General features: G+C 53.7%; 1 protein-coding gene across 4 annotated transcripts in view; it reads right to left on the minus strand.

Annotated features, from left to right (window-relative positions):
• Positions 1 to 15,991, minus strand: part of PRDM11 (PR/SET domain 11) — an 81,844-nt gene that overhangs the window by 47,061 nt on the left and 18,792 nt on the right. For 3 of the 4 annotated variants that reach the window (XM_058527090.1, XM_058527088.1, XM_058527091.1), the window contains exons 1-4: positions 2,671 to 3,146; positions 1,943 to 2,067; positions 1,498 to 1,601; positions 664 to 926 (exon numbers count right to left, since the gene is read on the minus strand). In XM_058527090.1, coding sequence (XP_058383073.1) covers positions 664 to 926; positions 1,498 to 1,601; positions 1,943 to 2,061 — 486 coding nt within the window. In that variant the 5' untranslated portion in view covers positions 2,062 to 2,067; positions 2,671 to 3,146. Of the gene's footprint in view, positions 1 to 663; positions 927 to 1,497; positions 1,602 to 1,942; positions 2,068 to 2,670; positions 3,147 to 15,991 lie in introns of those variants that run through there. The other variant, XM_058527089.1, reaches the window with a different exon arrangement.

Raw genomic sequence — 15,991 nt, forward strand, 5'->3', positions numbered from 1 at the left:
GTCACATTAGAGAGTAAACAGCAAAGCTAGCTGACATAATGAACTTGGGTTCCAGGCCCCAAATTCCTGAGCACTACGTACACTGCCGTCTCCCGCTGTTCCCAGAGCATCCTCACTGCCCCCTTCAGTAGCAATTATCACACGTGTATGAATTGTTCAATACCTGTTTCCCCACCAGACTGCCCACTCCCTGAGAGCAGGGACCGTATCCGTCTGGTTGAAGGCTTTACCTCCAGCATCTAGCCCAGCACCTGGCATTACTGCTTTTTGAGCTGAATGTCATGCTGTGCATCCCCTGGACCCCAGCTCCAAGTCACCCGCTCCAGAGGGGAGCTTGGATAAACCCTCCGTAAATGCCACTGAATGGCCTGCCAAACACACAAGGATTCATGGGAAAACCGCCCTGAGTTCTGTGATTCTTCCTGGAGCCTCACCACTGATTCAGCCAACTACTGCCAGACGGCTCTTCAGCGTGGCCCTCAGCCATCAAGGGTCGCAGCCACTCATCGGGGTAAGGGGATAGCAAGATCCACCACGCACGTGTGCGGGAGTGACGGCAGAAAAGCTCTTGGGCCAGGCTGGGCCGGCGTATGGCTCCCCCTGCTGGTTTCCTTCCAGGCTCCTCGGCACCCTCTCCCATGGAACAGCCCAGGGGACACTCACCAGCCACGAGAAGAAGCCAGCTGATTTGTCCTGGGTGGAGATCTGCCCCTCGTAGGGGCCGAAGATGTGGCCCTTGGGGAGGACCTCATTTATGCACCGCACATCGTTCTCCCCACTGGCTTCCTTCACCACCTCCATGCCCTGCGGGATGGTGAGGGCCGCCCGGTCTGGGATACCCACGGGCACCGGCGTGTCGGGCACAAACACCGGGGGGCCATGGTTCGGGCACTCATCCACAAAGTACTCCTGGCAGGACTCGCAGACTGGAGGGATGGAGAGAGGAGAGAGCCTCAGTTGTTGCGGGTGTTGCGGGGAGGCGGGACCTCCGTGGAGGAGGCTGAGGGGCCGACGAGAAGCCCACCCTGAGGACAGTGCAGGGCAGAGGAAAGCACACTGCACAGGACTCAGGAGTCCCAGCCCTGGCTCCACCCTATCCAGCCACAGGCACCTGAATCTTCAGTAGCAATCACCCGTTACCCTCCCTGGGGGCTCAAAGGACACGGCTGCCACTGCTCAGAAAACCAGTAGCTCCCTTTGTTTCAAGTGTGAAAAAGCAGAAGAAAGAGCACGGCTTTGGAGTCAGATGGGTCTGGGTTTGAATTGCAACTGTGCGTCTGCGGGCTGGGGGACCTCACCAAGCCTCAGTGTCCTCATCTGGGAAATGGGACCAATAACAGCCACCTCAATGGCTAGTGGTGAGGCTTAACTGAGCCCCGGACCTGTGTAAGGACCTGACAGGCAGCGCCTGTCATCAGCATTATCGCTGCAGAGTCCCTCAGCAGCGACGGGGTGGGGGTGGGGCTGACCCCAGGCAGTGCCCCAAGCTGCACTTACACCAGAAGTCCACTTGCTGGAAGCTTTTGGGCATGATGAGGTCTCGCTTCCCCTTCAGTTTCTTGGGCTCCACTTCCATGGCTGAGGGGTCTGGTCTCCTAGAGCTGGCCAGGACAGGCGCCAGGAAAGAAGGCAAAGAAGCCATCAGAGAGTGAGAGGCTGGGGGGCAGAGGAGCTGAGGACCTGGCCAGGAGGCGTCGGGGCCGTGGGGCAGGTGGAGGAGCCCCAGGCAGCCCGCCAGGTCATGGTGGACGGTAGGGGTCCTGAGACCCGAGCTACCCACAGCCTGGATTTCTCCAGAGCCTGTGCTCACCTCTGGTCCCAGGAGCTGCTCCGTGCAGGACGAGGAAGGTGGGCAGGAGTGGGAACTCTCCCCGGGGTCTCCACCCAACCCCGCCCAGCGAGTCCCCCTTCTCCCCGTCCTGTTCCCACATAGGGGCCTCACCAGGGCTGGCCATACTCCTGGTCGCGGAGTGGTGAGCAGACCTCGGTCTTCACCACGGTCACCATCTCCCCCACGGCCGCCTTGGTCTGCGCCAGGCACTCCTTCATGTTCTCAGTCATTCTGTCCTGGGGACGTGAAGGCGGGACCAGCACAGGAAGAGGATCAAAGAGACAGGGGAAGAGGGGTGAGTGGCGGCGGAGAGGGCAAGCAGGGGTCCCGTGGAGTCTGGTTACCCTCCCTGCCATCCCCAGAGGAAGCGCTTGAGAACACAGACAACAAAAACAGCTGTAGCCCGGCCAAGAGGAAATGCCATTTCTATCCCGGGCTGGTCCTGGGGACGATTGGAGCCACCAGCCCCGTGGGGTCAGGGGTCGGGGGCAGCTCAGGCCAGCAGGCAGGGCTGGGTGGCACAGTCTGGACCCCAAGAGCAAAGGGCAAAGGGTATGGGGAACCCACGGGAGCCACGCACAAAACTCTGCAATGGGGCGCAGGGGAGGCATCGACTCAAGCCCAGCTGGGGCCAAGGGGGGCGGGCAGATGAAGTGAGCCCTCAGCGCCCGGCTGCGCAGCCCCTCACCCGGAGGCTGCCAGGGAATGCAGCCAGGCCCGCTTTGCCAGCTCAGAGCAGGTACAGGCGGGGCCTGGGGGTCCCGGCTGGGCCGTTGGACCAGCCCTGACTCCAAGCCCCACCCCGCTCGCCAGGGGAGTCATCCCAGCCCTCCGCTTACCGCCCTCCTCCACCACCGCGCAGGGCTTCAGCCCCTCCCTCGGCACCCCAAGGTCCTCATGCCAAGCCCGGGGACACTCTTCGGGCCGGGCCAGCGCGCAGCTCGGGCTGGGATCGCGCTCGGCCCCTAGACTGGGCGAGCAGCGTGTGTGACTCACTACCCAGGGCCCCGCTGGCCACACCCCTGCTCCTCGGCTAATCAGCCCCCTGCTCCCCACCGGGGCCCCAAAGCCGGCGGCGGCTGGGAGGGGTGTGGGGAAACAGGACGGCCTGCCCCCTCCTCCGAGCCGGCGGGGACGGGGGCGCGCGGAGGGGGGCGCGGGCCGCTCGGGCGGGCCGAGTCGCCCCGCCCCAGCCCCCGGGGTGCCCCCAGCCCCCGAAGCCCGCGGGTCGTCCCGTCCGGTGTCCGGCGGGGAAAGTGTGAGATCCTGCGATCGGGCCAGGGCGGCGCACCGGCCGGGCGCAGGGGCGGCGCGGGGGCCGGGGAGGGCGCGGGCTCGCTCTTTCCCTCTCACCAACCTTCCCGGCGGGGAGCTCCCTGCCCTGCCCGGCCCGGCCCTGCCCAGCGCCCGCCCCCCGCCCGCCAGGCCCGGCATTCCTTGCGGGGGCATGTGGCTTCTTGCCGGCCCCGGGGGCACGCAGTTGGCTGGCGGCCGGGAGGGGGGCGCGCAGGGAGCGGGAGGAAGCGAGCGCCCGGGAGGGGGCCCCGCCGGGGAGGAATTCCAGCCCCTCCCGCGGGGCTCGGCCCTCACGCGGCCCGGGGGGCGCCGGGCGGGCGTGGGGGGGGAGTGAGAGCGCCGGGGAGGCGGGGGTCGGAGCAGGTCTGCGAAACGCACGAGCGGCCCACCGTTCGCCCTCCCAGCCTCCGCAGCCCACTGGGCACGGCTGCAGCGCGGCCTGCGGCGCGACCGGAGCCGACACCCAACGCGCCAGCTCCACACCGCGCGCGCGCCCCCTTCCCCATCTGCACGGCCTGGGGTGGGCACCCCGCGTCTGCAGGTCGCCTGCCTCCTGGCAGCAGTATATGGGGGGGCTCCGCGCTTGGTGCCTGGCCGATCTCATGGCCCATGGGATGGCCCCCAGCCACCCGTGAGGGCGCAGGGCTTGGGGGTCACCGAGGCAGGAACCTGGAAGCTGTCGAGTGACTTGCCCAAGGTCACGCAGCCCATTCCTGGTGAAGTCTGGACTAGAGCCTGGGGCCCCCTCTGAGTCAACTGGAAACAGGAGAACCCCCAACTTCAAGCGTTATGTGTCAGGTCTGGTTTACCTCCATGCCCCACCCTCAGCCCAGTCCTCTTCCAGAAGGATGACCACTGGAATCACGCTGGGGTGAGTTCAGGCCTCAGCCCACATGTCCAGCTGCCAGGTGGGGGCAAGACCCGAGGGATGTGTAAAGGATCACTGAACATGGCTTGTCCTGAGAAGCAGGTCTCACTTGGCTGGGCAACATTCACGCACAATACATCCCGAGGCAGTTAAGGCTGGCTGTTGGGAGCCTGGGCTCTGGAGCTGCGTTCGAATCCCACTCGTTAGCTCTGTGACCCTGGGCAAGTGTTAAGGACTGAATGTCTGTGTGCCCCCCCACTCCCAATTCCTATGTAGATACCCTCACCCCCAAGGTGCCTGCACTTGGAGAAGGGCCTGTGAGAAAGTGATGAAGGTTCAATGAGGTCATAGGCTGGGGCCCTCATCCAGTAGGGCTGGTCCCTTTTTAAGAAAGGGAAGAGACACCACAGCTCTCTCTCCACCAGGTGAGGGCAGGGGGAAAGCAAGTCCGCAAGCCACGAAGAGAGCCCTCACCAGGAACCGAATCAGCCAGCACCTTGATCTTGGACTTCCCAGCCTCCAGAACTGCGAGAAATCAATGTCTGTTGTTTAAGCCACCCTGTCTGTGGCATTTTGTGATGGCAGCCCCGAGCTGACTAAGACAGCAGGTTATATAACTTCTCTGTGCTCCCATTTCTTCATCTGGAAAATGTGACAAATGTTAGCTTCTATCACAGACACTGCTGTATGCCACGGACAGAGATGAGTTTGGAGGGAGCTCGACACAGTCTCTGCACATCCCTCTGAAGATAGCTGATCAGGAAGGTGGCTGTGAGTGATCTCATTAAGGAGTGGCTTTGAATTCTCTCTGTTGCAATTTATTTTTTTAACGTCAGTCATTTGCAAACTCGGGCACTGTGTTAGAAACAGTTTGGGACCATATTGCACTGGGCTCCCTTCTCTGGCCCCTCTGCCCAGCACCAGTCCCACCTGTATGCCATGCTCCACCCTGCCGTGGGGTCTGTGAACTTGCTGTGTCCTCCGCTGGCCGCACACCTGGAAAACTCCTACGCATCCTTCAGCCCTCACTGTCCCCCAGTCCAGAATACTCTCTCCAGCCCCATGTCACATGGGACTTGTCACACTTAAAACCGTCTTTTGTTAGCATAACGATTCGATTGGTATCTGTTTCCTATAATAGATTATAACTCCCAAAGGGCAGGGTGCAGGCTCTTTTGCTCACCATTAAATTGTCGGCACTTGAAACATGCCTGGCACCAGGGCAGAGCGTGCAAAAGACAAGCAAGGTGCTAGGGCATGAACCTTAAGGAGGCACCCGCTCTCGGGGGCGTGTGTTTGCAGAAATGGCACCTAGGAGTGAGCGCCTCCTTAAATTTTGCACCCTCAGTGTCTTACTTGCCTTTCCCTGGCCTAAGTCTTGCCTAGCACATAGCATGTTCTCAATAAACATTTGCCAAATGAATTAATGACCAAATGGCCCATGTCTTAATTCTCTGCCTCGCTCTGATATGTCCTGCTGGCCCCATTGAGAATATCCACTCTAAAAGAGACCTCAGAAGGGGAGACAGGGTGGGCGGGTTATTGTTCTGAATCCTCTTCTCCTTGGGGGGCAGTGATCTCTGCCAGGGAAAGTGAGCAGCCAGGTGGGGAGGCTGGCACAAGAGGCAGTGAGGTACCGTGGAGAGTGGGGTTGAATTAGACTCATGAGGCCTGGAGCCTGCATCTGATAATAAGCTGTAACATATAAGCTGTGTGACCATGGGCACATCGTTTAAACTCTCTAGGCCTCCGTGTCTTCCTGGGTGAAATGGAAATAATCACAATTGCCAGGTTATCCCCACAAGGAATAAATGAGATAAAGAGATATGAATGTTGAACTGGCTGTCCAGAGGCAAGGCGTTGAGCAGGAAGAGGAGAGAGGGAGGAGGGGATGGAGGGAAGAAAGCTAAAAAGCGGGGAAGGAAAGGAGGGAAAAGCAAGCAATAGTCACAGAATAAAGGATGGAGGGGAAGGAGAAGAGAAGAGAGGAAAGGGCGCAGAAAAAAACAGGTGGGAAGGAAGAGGGAGACAGAGAGAGAGAGACAGATGGAGGGAAAAGGCACACAGACATTTTTCTAAGTCTTAAATGGTCCCAGGAAAACCAGCCCCTTCTGGAAAAAGCATTCATTTCTATCTCAGAGCAGAGACGTCTATGGGCCACTTCCTTTCACGTCTTATTTTTCATTTACATCCCACCTTCATTACATAAAAGAATGGCGATGATTTATAACACAAACATGTACTCGACAGGACAGTTGAACAACCAGAGACCTCATGGGGAAAGAGTGATGCCAGTTATACCACGAATCTGTGGTAAGATAAGTTAGCAGTCTAGCTTTTCACTCGGTTCTGAGCCTCCTGGCAGCTAAAGCATAAAGGGAAACATGATGGGTTACAGAATTCTCATTATTTGATGCCTATTTATTGACTGCACAGTTAAGGTCTCTCCCTTCTTGGAGGAGTCCAGCTGCCTGGAGAACCAGGATCAAGCCTCACTTGCATGACTGATGGGCATTACAACTCCTTTCTGTGTCTGTAATGAAGGCCATGGGGGCAGGGAGGGAGAAGATGGGACACGGCAGGACCCGATGAACTTCCATTTGGGAAGAGAGAGAGAACACGGGCTTGTATCCTTCCTGGGGTCCATCTCGGCGGGCACTGTGAGGCCTGAGCCAGGTGACTCTCCAGCAGCTGAGTCTGCAGATGGCTCTGGCCCTGCTTGCCCAGTAAGGGACTTGGGGGAGGGGTGGGCAGCAGGCCTCACGGAGGACTACAAACTGCTGGCGACGTTCCCTCTCAGCTGGCTCCTCTGAGTCTGCACATGCAGAGATTAGGCATGTTGCAAACCCAGCAATGAGATGCAAACCCAAGAGGAGGGGGCAGAATGCAGCTCAGGAGCCTGCAGCTCTGTTTTCCCCCTTGGCAGGGTGCCAGAGGCCTGGAATGCCCAGCAGCCCAGCAGCTGGGGTGGCCAGAGGACTGGGACTCTGCACCCACTTGGTTTCCCTAGAGGCTGGCACCGTGAGAATCAGGAAGGTCTGCTCTGGTTCCACCACATCATCCTCTATTGTCCCCTCTGATAACAAAGGTATAAGAAACTAGGGGGCTGGCCCAAGTCACAGACTGACCCGGGCTGGGTATCCTCAGCCCTGGGTCTCAGTCCTGGCTGTGCCATAAACTTTTTAGGTGACTGAGCAAGTTCTTGCCTTGTCCTGAGCCTCAGTTTCCCCTTCCTGAAAAATAAAAGGTCCAGCCTGGTTCTTAACAGTAAACCATGAGGGTAATGAGGAGAGAGCATGGAATCATTACAGGGAGTTGCTGAATTCATATGCCCAGCAAGCGCTGCTTATACAGAGAAGGAATTACATGCCTTGAGATTTCCAAATGTATGTAGATACTTTTGTGATGAACGAAAGATACATTGATTAAAAAGTGTTACTGAATACATAGAATCCCTATGTCACCACATGTTTTGTTATCAACTGACACCAGCACAGCCATTTACAGGCTATGTAACCTTGAGAAAATTAATTAATCACTGCTACCTCGGTTTCCCCATCTGTCCAATGGGCCTGATATCAGAACCTGTCTCATAGGGCTGTTTTACATAGCATAACGCCTGACATATTAGTTATTATCATTCATTTTATTTATTTTAAAAGTATAGGGCCGGCCCTGTGGCTTAGCAGTTAAGTGCGCGTGCTCCGCTACTGGCGGCCCGGGTTCGGATCCTGGGCGCGCACCAACGCACCGCTTCTCCAGCCATGCTGAGGCCACGTCCCACATACAGCAACTAGAAGGATGTGCAACTATGACGTACAACTATCTACTGGGCTTTGGGGAAAAAAAGGAGGAGGATTGGCAATATATGTTAGCTCAGAGCCGGTCTTCCTCAGCAAAAAGAGGAGGATTAGCATGGATGTTAGCTGAGGGCTGATCTTCCTCACAAAAAAAAAAAAAAAGTATAACAGACATCAGGTGGGTAAATTGGTGAAAATTTGTTGACATTAAAAGAGGGCCTTCACAAGCAGTTAACACCCTTAATAGAGAAACACTTTTAATAAACCTAGACTATAAAGATACTCATCTCAATAGAAAAAAAAATGGAAAATAACATGAAAAAGCAATTTGCAAAAGAAGAAAGACAAATGGCCAATATGCTTTATGGAAAACTGCAAAACTTTAATACTCAAATAAATATAAATGAAAACAAATAAATATCATTTTTCCTCTATTAATTTGGCAAAGATTAAAAATTTCGACAATATTCAGAGTCGCCAGGTGTAGAGAGGAAATACCCTCATACCCTATGGTTGGAATATAAGTCGGTAACCTTTCTAGAGGGCAATTTGGAAACATATCAAAAGGCTCGAAATGAGCAAAATGTTTGTAGGAGCAATCCCCAATCTAGGAATTCATGCTAAGGACATCATTAAGTTGTGTGCAAAGATTTACCCAGAAGGCTATCCTCTGCAATTCTATTGAGTAGCAAAAAATAGGAAACAACTTAAACTTCGACAACAGGACAGAAGTTAATATAGAGCACACAATGAAATATTGGACGGCAATTAACAATGCTTTAGAAGAATATTTATTGACATGGAAACACACGTTCAACGTCTTGTTAAGGAAAAATGAAAGTTATTAGTGAAAGAAGCCAATTTGAAAAAGCTACATGCTAGATGATTCCAACTATATGAACCTTCTGGAAAAGGCTAAACTACAGAGGCAGTAAAAAGATCAGTGGTGCCAAGGGTTAAGGAGAGGGAGGGATGAATAGGCGGAGCACAGAGGATTTTTAGGGCAATGAAACTACTCTGTATGATACTATAACGATGGATACATGTCATCATACATTTGTCCAAACCTATAGAATGTACACCACCAAGAGGGAACCCTCATGGAAACCATGTGTCCCACTCTGGTGCAGGATGTCCATAGTGGGGGAGGTTGTGGGCGGGGGCGGGGCAGGGGGTATATGAGAACATTGTACTTTCGGCTCAATTTTCCTGTGAACCTAAAACTGCTCTAAAAAATAAAGTCTATTTTTTTTAAAAAATGAAAGTTGTGAAAAGATGGATACAAAATAATTCCATTCAAAAATATATACACATATAGCTAGCTATATGGATTTGTACACATAGTCTGGGAGGATACATTTTGGGGTATCACTAGTGGTTAGTTCGGGGGTTATGTTAAAGAGAGTTTCTGTTTTCTTCTTTTTGCTTATGAGAAAAAAAATGTTGCTTAAAAATTCTTTAAAGGAACTCTTCATACTAATTTAGTTTAGAAATTGCTAGAGAAGATAATATCTAAGATCCTTCCGTCTTTACCCACTTGTCATTAGATGCTGAGATCCAACCCATTAGTTGGGAGGAAGGAGGAGTCCAAATTAAAGACTGAAGGGCCGGCCCCGGGGCTTAGCGGTTAAGTGCGTGCGCTCCGCTGCTGGCGGCCCGGGTTTGGATCCCGGGCGCGCACCAACGCACCGCTTCTCCGGCCATGCTGAGGCCGCGTCCCACATACAGCAGCTAGAAGGATGTGCAACTATGACACACAACTATCTACTGAGGCTTTGGGGGTGGGGGAAAGGAGGAGGATTGGCAATAGATGTTAGCTCAGAGCTGGTCTTCCTCAGCAAAAAGAGGAAGATTAGCATGGATGTTAGCTCAGGGCTGATCTTCCTCACAAAAAAAAAAAAAAAAAGACTGAAGACCAGGCACAGAAGTGGCACTTTATGCACATTTGATGAATGAATCAATTAATCAATCAATAGATTGATCAATAAGGCCACCAATAATTCTACCGTGAAGCACCTCTGTGTTTATTTTTCTTTCTGATTCCCATTTGAAAGATTTTGTCTACTAAACATACTGCATGTATTGTGTAATAAGTCACTCATTTTCCTAGTTTCTCCTATGACACAGGTTATATGATAACCAGGGTTAACACATTGATTAGTTGTTATCATTCTGAGCAAAAGCAAAGCAATTTGGCACGCTGATTACAGGGAACTGTACGATATCCATTACACTTCTTTATGTTTAAACAATAAGAGGCCAGCCTGGTGGTGTAGTGGTTAAGTTCTCCCGCTCTGCTTTGGTGGCCCAGGGTTCGCGGGTTTGGATCCCGGGCGCAGACCTACGCACCGCTTATCAAGCCACGCTGGGGCAGGTGTCCCATACATAACGTAGAGGAAGATGAGCACGGATGTTAGCCCAGGGCCAATCTTCCTCAGCAAAAAGAGGAGGATTGGCCACAGATGTTAGCTGAGGGCTAATCTCCCCCACCAAAAAAAAAAAAAATAGCTCAGTGGATACGATAGTATGCAGAAATGAGAATGAGCAACAACTTCTTGCTGTAGTATGAATGAGTCATAACGCTGAGAAAAGAAACGAGACCCCAAAGAGTATCATTCAATTTACATAAAGTTAAAAAAAATAGGCAAAACTATGGTGTTAGAGGTGTTAGTGCTTATCCTTGGGAATAACTAGAAAGGGGCAGGAAACGGAGTTCTGGGGTGCTGGTCCCATGGGTGTGTTAAGTTTGTAAAAACATAGTGAATCAAGCTTTTATAATATGTGCATTTTTCTATATGTACTTATCTGTTAATAAAAACAAAGAAAAAATTCTACAGAGGCCCTGAAGCCAACGAACTCCCCTGTGGGGACCTCCGACCCCGTCCAGCCCCTGATGCTGCAGCTGGGGAAACTGGGGTCCAGCCAGTAGAGGCTCCTGCCCCGGTCACGGCCGATCAGGTTTCACATCTTCATCTGCACCGCACTTTCCACTAAGCATCAGCCGCGCAGCCGGCCTGGGCCCCGGGAGCACATTCAACCCAGGTGCTTCCTCCTGCAGAGCCTTTGAAAGGTTAACAGGTTGACTCCATTGCTAGGAAGACTTGGCTGAGAAGTTGGAAGGAGCGGCGTAAAGGTTCGCGAGTCGAGTGGAAGAGGTGGTGAAGGATGGCACCCTTTGTACGTGTTTGCTTCGCACAGTGGACACTGCTGGTGGCTTGCTGGATCCCACTCCCCCCCCCGCCACGAACAGAACCGGACTTTGTTCAGGTGCCATAGCTCCCTCACAGGACCTACTGAGATCCAGGAGGCGCTGAGCCCGCCCTCGGGAGAAAGCACGCAGCCGCTCTTACCAACGGGAGCCACGTCCAGCAGAGGACCTCGGCAGCAAGCACCCTTAGGATGAAGCTAGGACAGCGGAGCAGAGGGAAGGTGTGGTATCGTGAGAGATATATTTGATCCGGGGCCGGCCCAGTGTTGTGGCAGTTAAGTTTGCACACTCTGCTTCGGTGGCCTGGGGTTCGCAGGTTTGGATCCCGGGTGTGGAGCTATACACCACTCATCAAGCCATGCTGTGGTGGCGTCCCACATACAAACTGGAGGAAGATTGGCACAGATGTTAGCTCAGGGCCAATCCTCCTCACCGAGAAAAAAAAAAAAAGAAATATATTTGGTCTTTGTCCCCAGTTCCTGGCGCAGAGCTCCTAAAATCCTTGGAATTTCCCAAGAAATAGGAGAGTCTTTTATTGTTCATAAGCAGCCCCTGCTATCACAGCTGAATTTATGCTAATGAGCTGACTTGGAATGGGGACCCTAGACAGCGTCAGGATGGGGCTGGTCACCAGAAAGACTAAGAGATTGGAGGGTTGGAACTTGCATCCCCACCCACTGACCTCCGGGGAGGGGGGAGGCCTGGAGACTGAGCTCTGTACAGATTCTTAGCTTCCCAGTTGGTGCACACACGGAGGTGCTGGGAGGGTGGTGCCCTGGAGAGAGCCCGGAAGCTCTGCGCCCCTCTCCTCATACCTTGCCCTATGCACCTCTCCCATATGGCCGTTCCTGGGTTGTATCCTTTATGATAAACCAGTAATAGTAAGTAAAGCATTTCCCTGAGCTCCATGAGTCATTCTAGCGAATTCTAGAACCTGAGGAGGGGGTCATGGAAATTCCTGATTCGTGTTGGTCAGAAGTACGGTGGCCCAGGACTTGTGACTGGCATCTGAGGTGGGGACAGTCTTGTGGGCCTGAGTCCTCAACCTGTGGGACCCGCACTAATTCTGGATAGTTAGTGTCAGTTGGTGTCGGAGAATCAGAGAATGGTTTGGAATCGGAAAACATCCCAGAGACGGGGACAGTACCCCAGCTCGCTGAGGACAGGCTTTCTGTTGTGTGCATCCACGGCCATCCTCACTGGTACCCTCCCTACCAAAGGTGCAGGCCCCAGCTACCCATGGGTCCACTCGGCTGGGTCCAGAGCTCTGGCTGTGCCTCTGTAAAGCGTCCACCTCGACGGTGCCTCGCCCTACAAAGGGGCAAATCGGGTGGGCCCACAGCATCTCACCCTCAGCCACCCGTCTCCCGTAAGCCCGAGACCTGACCCGAAACTACAAGCTGAGCACGCTCTCTCATGCATTGCCGGGGGAAGCAGGCACTGGTGCCCTATGGAGAGCAATTTGGCACCGGGAACCATTCACAACCGTTCAAAAATGCACATAACCTCCAAGCCTGCCGTTTCACTTCCAGGACTTTCTCCGAGACACATGTGCAAGAGTGTTCAACTGCAGCGCTGTCTAGAAGAGCAGAAGACTGGAAACAACTAACGTGTCCATCTGGAGGTTGGTTGAATCAGTGACAGCACAGCCACACAACAGGTGGCTGTTTCCAAGAAGGAGGCGAGGAAACAGACTCCACCCGCTCCTCCACGGCCACCACGCTGGACCCAGCCACCTCTCCCTCTGGCCTGAAGCCACAGCCACACGGCCTGCCTCACTCAGCCTGCAACGTGGCACGCTCCCGGCTAGAGCCTTTGCACTGGCTGTTCCTCTGCCTGGAATGCTGTTCCCCAGACACCCACAGGGCTCACTCCCTCACTCCCTGGGCCCCTTACTCAAGGTCACGTTCTCTGGTGCCCTATATAAAATTGCAGCCCCCTTCCACTTTCTGCCCACCTTCCTTGCCTTATTTTTTCTCCTGAGCACTACTCACCATCAAATGTATGTAGTACTCATTTATATTATTGGCTGGCTGTCTCCCCAGCTAGAATGTAAGCTCCAGGAAGGCATGGATGTTCATCTGTTTGGTTCATGGCTGGATCCTCTGCCACCAGAACAGTGCCTGGCGCAGAGTAAACACACAATCCACATTTGCTGAATGGATTACGTAATTAGTGGTGAAAACAAAATCAAGGTAAAGAGCAGTATGTTAATTTGAGAGGCGGCAGAAAATGTGGTTGAGAGCTGGATTCCGGTGCGGGGCTGCTTAGGTTCAACTTCCAACTGTATCACTTACCGCTGTGTGATGTTGGGGGAGTTCCCTAACCTCTCTGTGTCTGGGGGATGTTAACAGCACCTCCCTGGTAAGGCTGTTATGAGGATCAGATGAGTTAATATTTGTAATATACTTAGAATGGTGTCTGACACAAAGCAAGTAAGCTATATAAATGTGTTATAGAAAATAAACGTGTCCTTGGGGCTGGCTGGGTGGCGTAGTGGTTAAGTGCGCACACTCCGCTGCGGCGGCCCGGGGTTCATCGGTTCGGATCCCGGGCGCACACCAACGCATCGCTTGTCAAACCATGCTGTGGTGGCGTCCCATATAAAGTAGAGGAAGATGGGAACGGATGTTAGCCCAGGGCCAGTCTTCCTCAGCAAAAAAGAGGAGGATTGGCAGATGTTAGCACTGGGCTGATCTCCTCACAAAAAAAGAAAATAAACATGTCCCATTTTAAGAAAATAAAAAGGACATACACATTTATCTGTGCTCATGTATGCACAGAATAGCTCTCGGCTGTGACAGCTGCTGCTCCTGAGACTGAGGGCTAAGGGAAGAGAGGGACTTACCTCTCACTGAATTTTACACCAGATGCATGCCTTTCTGATTTTAAAAATATATTAGTAATGCCTAGGATTTATTAATTGTTGAGGCTGGGCGCTAGCTCTGTGGAAGTTTATTATACTCTTCTCTCTACGTGTTTTGCATAATAAAACGTTAAAAAAATACATATTTGAATTAATAGTTGAAAAAATAAGTCCCAGGTTGCTGCCCTGACACCTCCTCCGTCCCCCAGCAAGCCAGGGAGTGGAGCAGGAGGCGAGGAGACGGCATCGGTCCACAGAGGGAGGGGCGGGGGGCTCATCTCAGGCACCTGCTGTCCCCGTGGAAGGGGCCCCTGAGGGCCAACCAAATTCCCCGAGGCCAAGCCGTCTCCAGGGTTCCAAGCACCAAGTGAGCACAGCCAAACAAGGCCTGGGGAAGGGGGCGTGTGCCCGTGGGGGGCAAGGGAGGCTGCCAGCAGTGTAGGCTCTCTGGGCTGAGGCTACCTCGGGCACAGGGCGGCCACACTTGCAGATGACACAGTGGGAGGGTGGGAAGGTCGTGCAGGAAAGAGGCCTGGATATGAAGACTCATTTCAGGATAATCGGCCATTCTGTACTGACTGCGGCCAAGTGCCGGGGGGATCCGACACATCCTCTGCTCTCACATCTCACTGCCTCCCGCAGGCTGTTAGAGCTGAGAGGATGCGCCCAGACTCCTGGTCCAAGGCCCTTCTTTCTAGACCAGGAAACTGAGGCCCAGAGGGGAAGCGACTTGCTCAAGGCCTCCCAGAGGGAGGCGGTGGGAGATACGAACCCACTGCCACCCAGTCTGTGCTCGGCAGCCCCTCACCCAGCCCTCTGGTCTCCCAGCCCCTCTCCAGGATGTTCTGAGCATTCTCACACCTACCATCCTCCTGACCACGGAGCTGGAGCCTCTGTTTAGCAAGGTAGGACCTGGTGAAACACCACATGGTGTTTTAGCTACAAGGAAATGGGTCTCACTGTCTATACCATGAGCCCAGAGGGGAAGGCCTGCGGAGGGAGGGGCTGCAGGGCCATAGGGACCCAGGGGGCCCGGGGCCAGCCCACAGCCCCAGCACCAGCCTTTCCTTCTGCAGTCTCCTTCTCGTCCCTCCCTCACTGCTCCATCCCACCCCTGCCATTCCCACTGGCTGTTTATTCACCCAGTCTTGCCCAGAATCTCAGAATTCAAAGAAATCTCAAAAGTCACTTAAATCCTTGCTTCTCAAGGTGTGGGCCATGGACCAGCTGTGTCAGCATCACACAGGGCTTATTAGAAACGCAGAGTCCCGAGCTGCATCCCAGACCTCCCGAACCAGAGCCTCCCTAAGAAAAGGAGATTTCCAGATGACTCGTATGCACAGCAGAGTTTGAGAAGCACTAGTCAAATTGCAAGATGCTCGAAGCCACAGTACGTATCATCACCAAGCCTGCATGAATACCTCTAATGGGGAACTCACTACCAGGCAGCCCGGCCACCATTCCATCTTTGCAGAAGGAAGGTGCGCACACACGCACGCACGCGTGTGTGTGTATGTGATGGGAGAGGCAGTCCACCATGGGTCCTGAGGGTCCCTGCTGAGTATGTCAAACTATAAGGCCTCCCCATCCTCTGCCCCTGAGCCATTTCGGTACCTACTCACACAGGTAGGTAAGTAGGTCATGGCAACCACAGCGTGAATATGCAACAAGGGGACTGGTCTACCGCTTGCTACAAAGGGTGCCGAGCCCTTGGCCCTGAGCTCTTCCAGTGCCGTGTAACCCGCCGTCTGCACAGTCACCATCTGGGTCCAGCACATCACCCCTGGAACTTGAGGGCGCAATAACCGGCGCTCCCAGGCTGTTGGTCCTGCTGTTTGCTGTGCTGTGTGTAATAGCTGTGTGAATGATCCATGGAGTCTCGGCCACATCTGACATCTACGCCACGAGACTGGGGCTCTTCCCTAACTGTATGTGTGTCGGTGTGTCTGCGTGTATCAATAGTGGCCATTTATTAAGAATTAATTAATTCTCTTCCCACGTACTCATGGAAAGGCTCCTACACGCGGGCTTGTACTGAGACCTTGATCTCAAGGGATCCCAAGAGAAGCTGGTTCTTGAGCCCTCACTTTGTGCCAGGTGTTCCACTGTGTTATTACTCATT

Source organism: Diceros bicornis, chromosome 31, assembly GCF_020826845.1.
Source record: "Diceros bicornis minor isolate mBicDic1 chromosome 31, mDicBic1.mat.cur, whole genome shotgun sequence".
Lineage (NCBI taxonomy): Eukaryota > Metazoa > Chordata > Mammalia > Perissodactyla > Rhinocerotidae > Diceros > Diceros bicornis.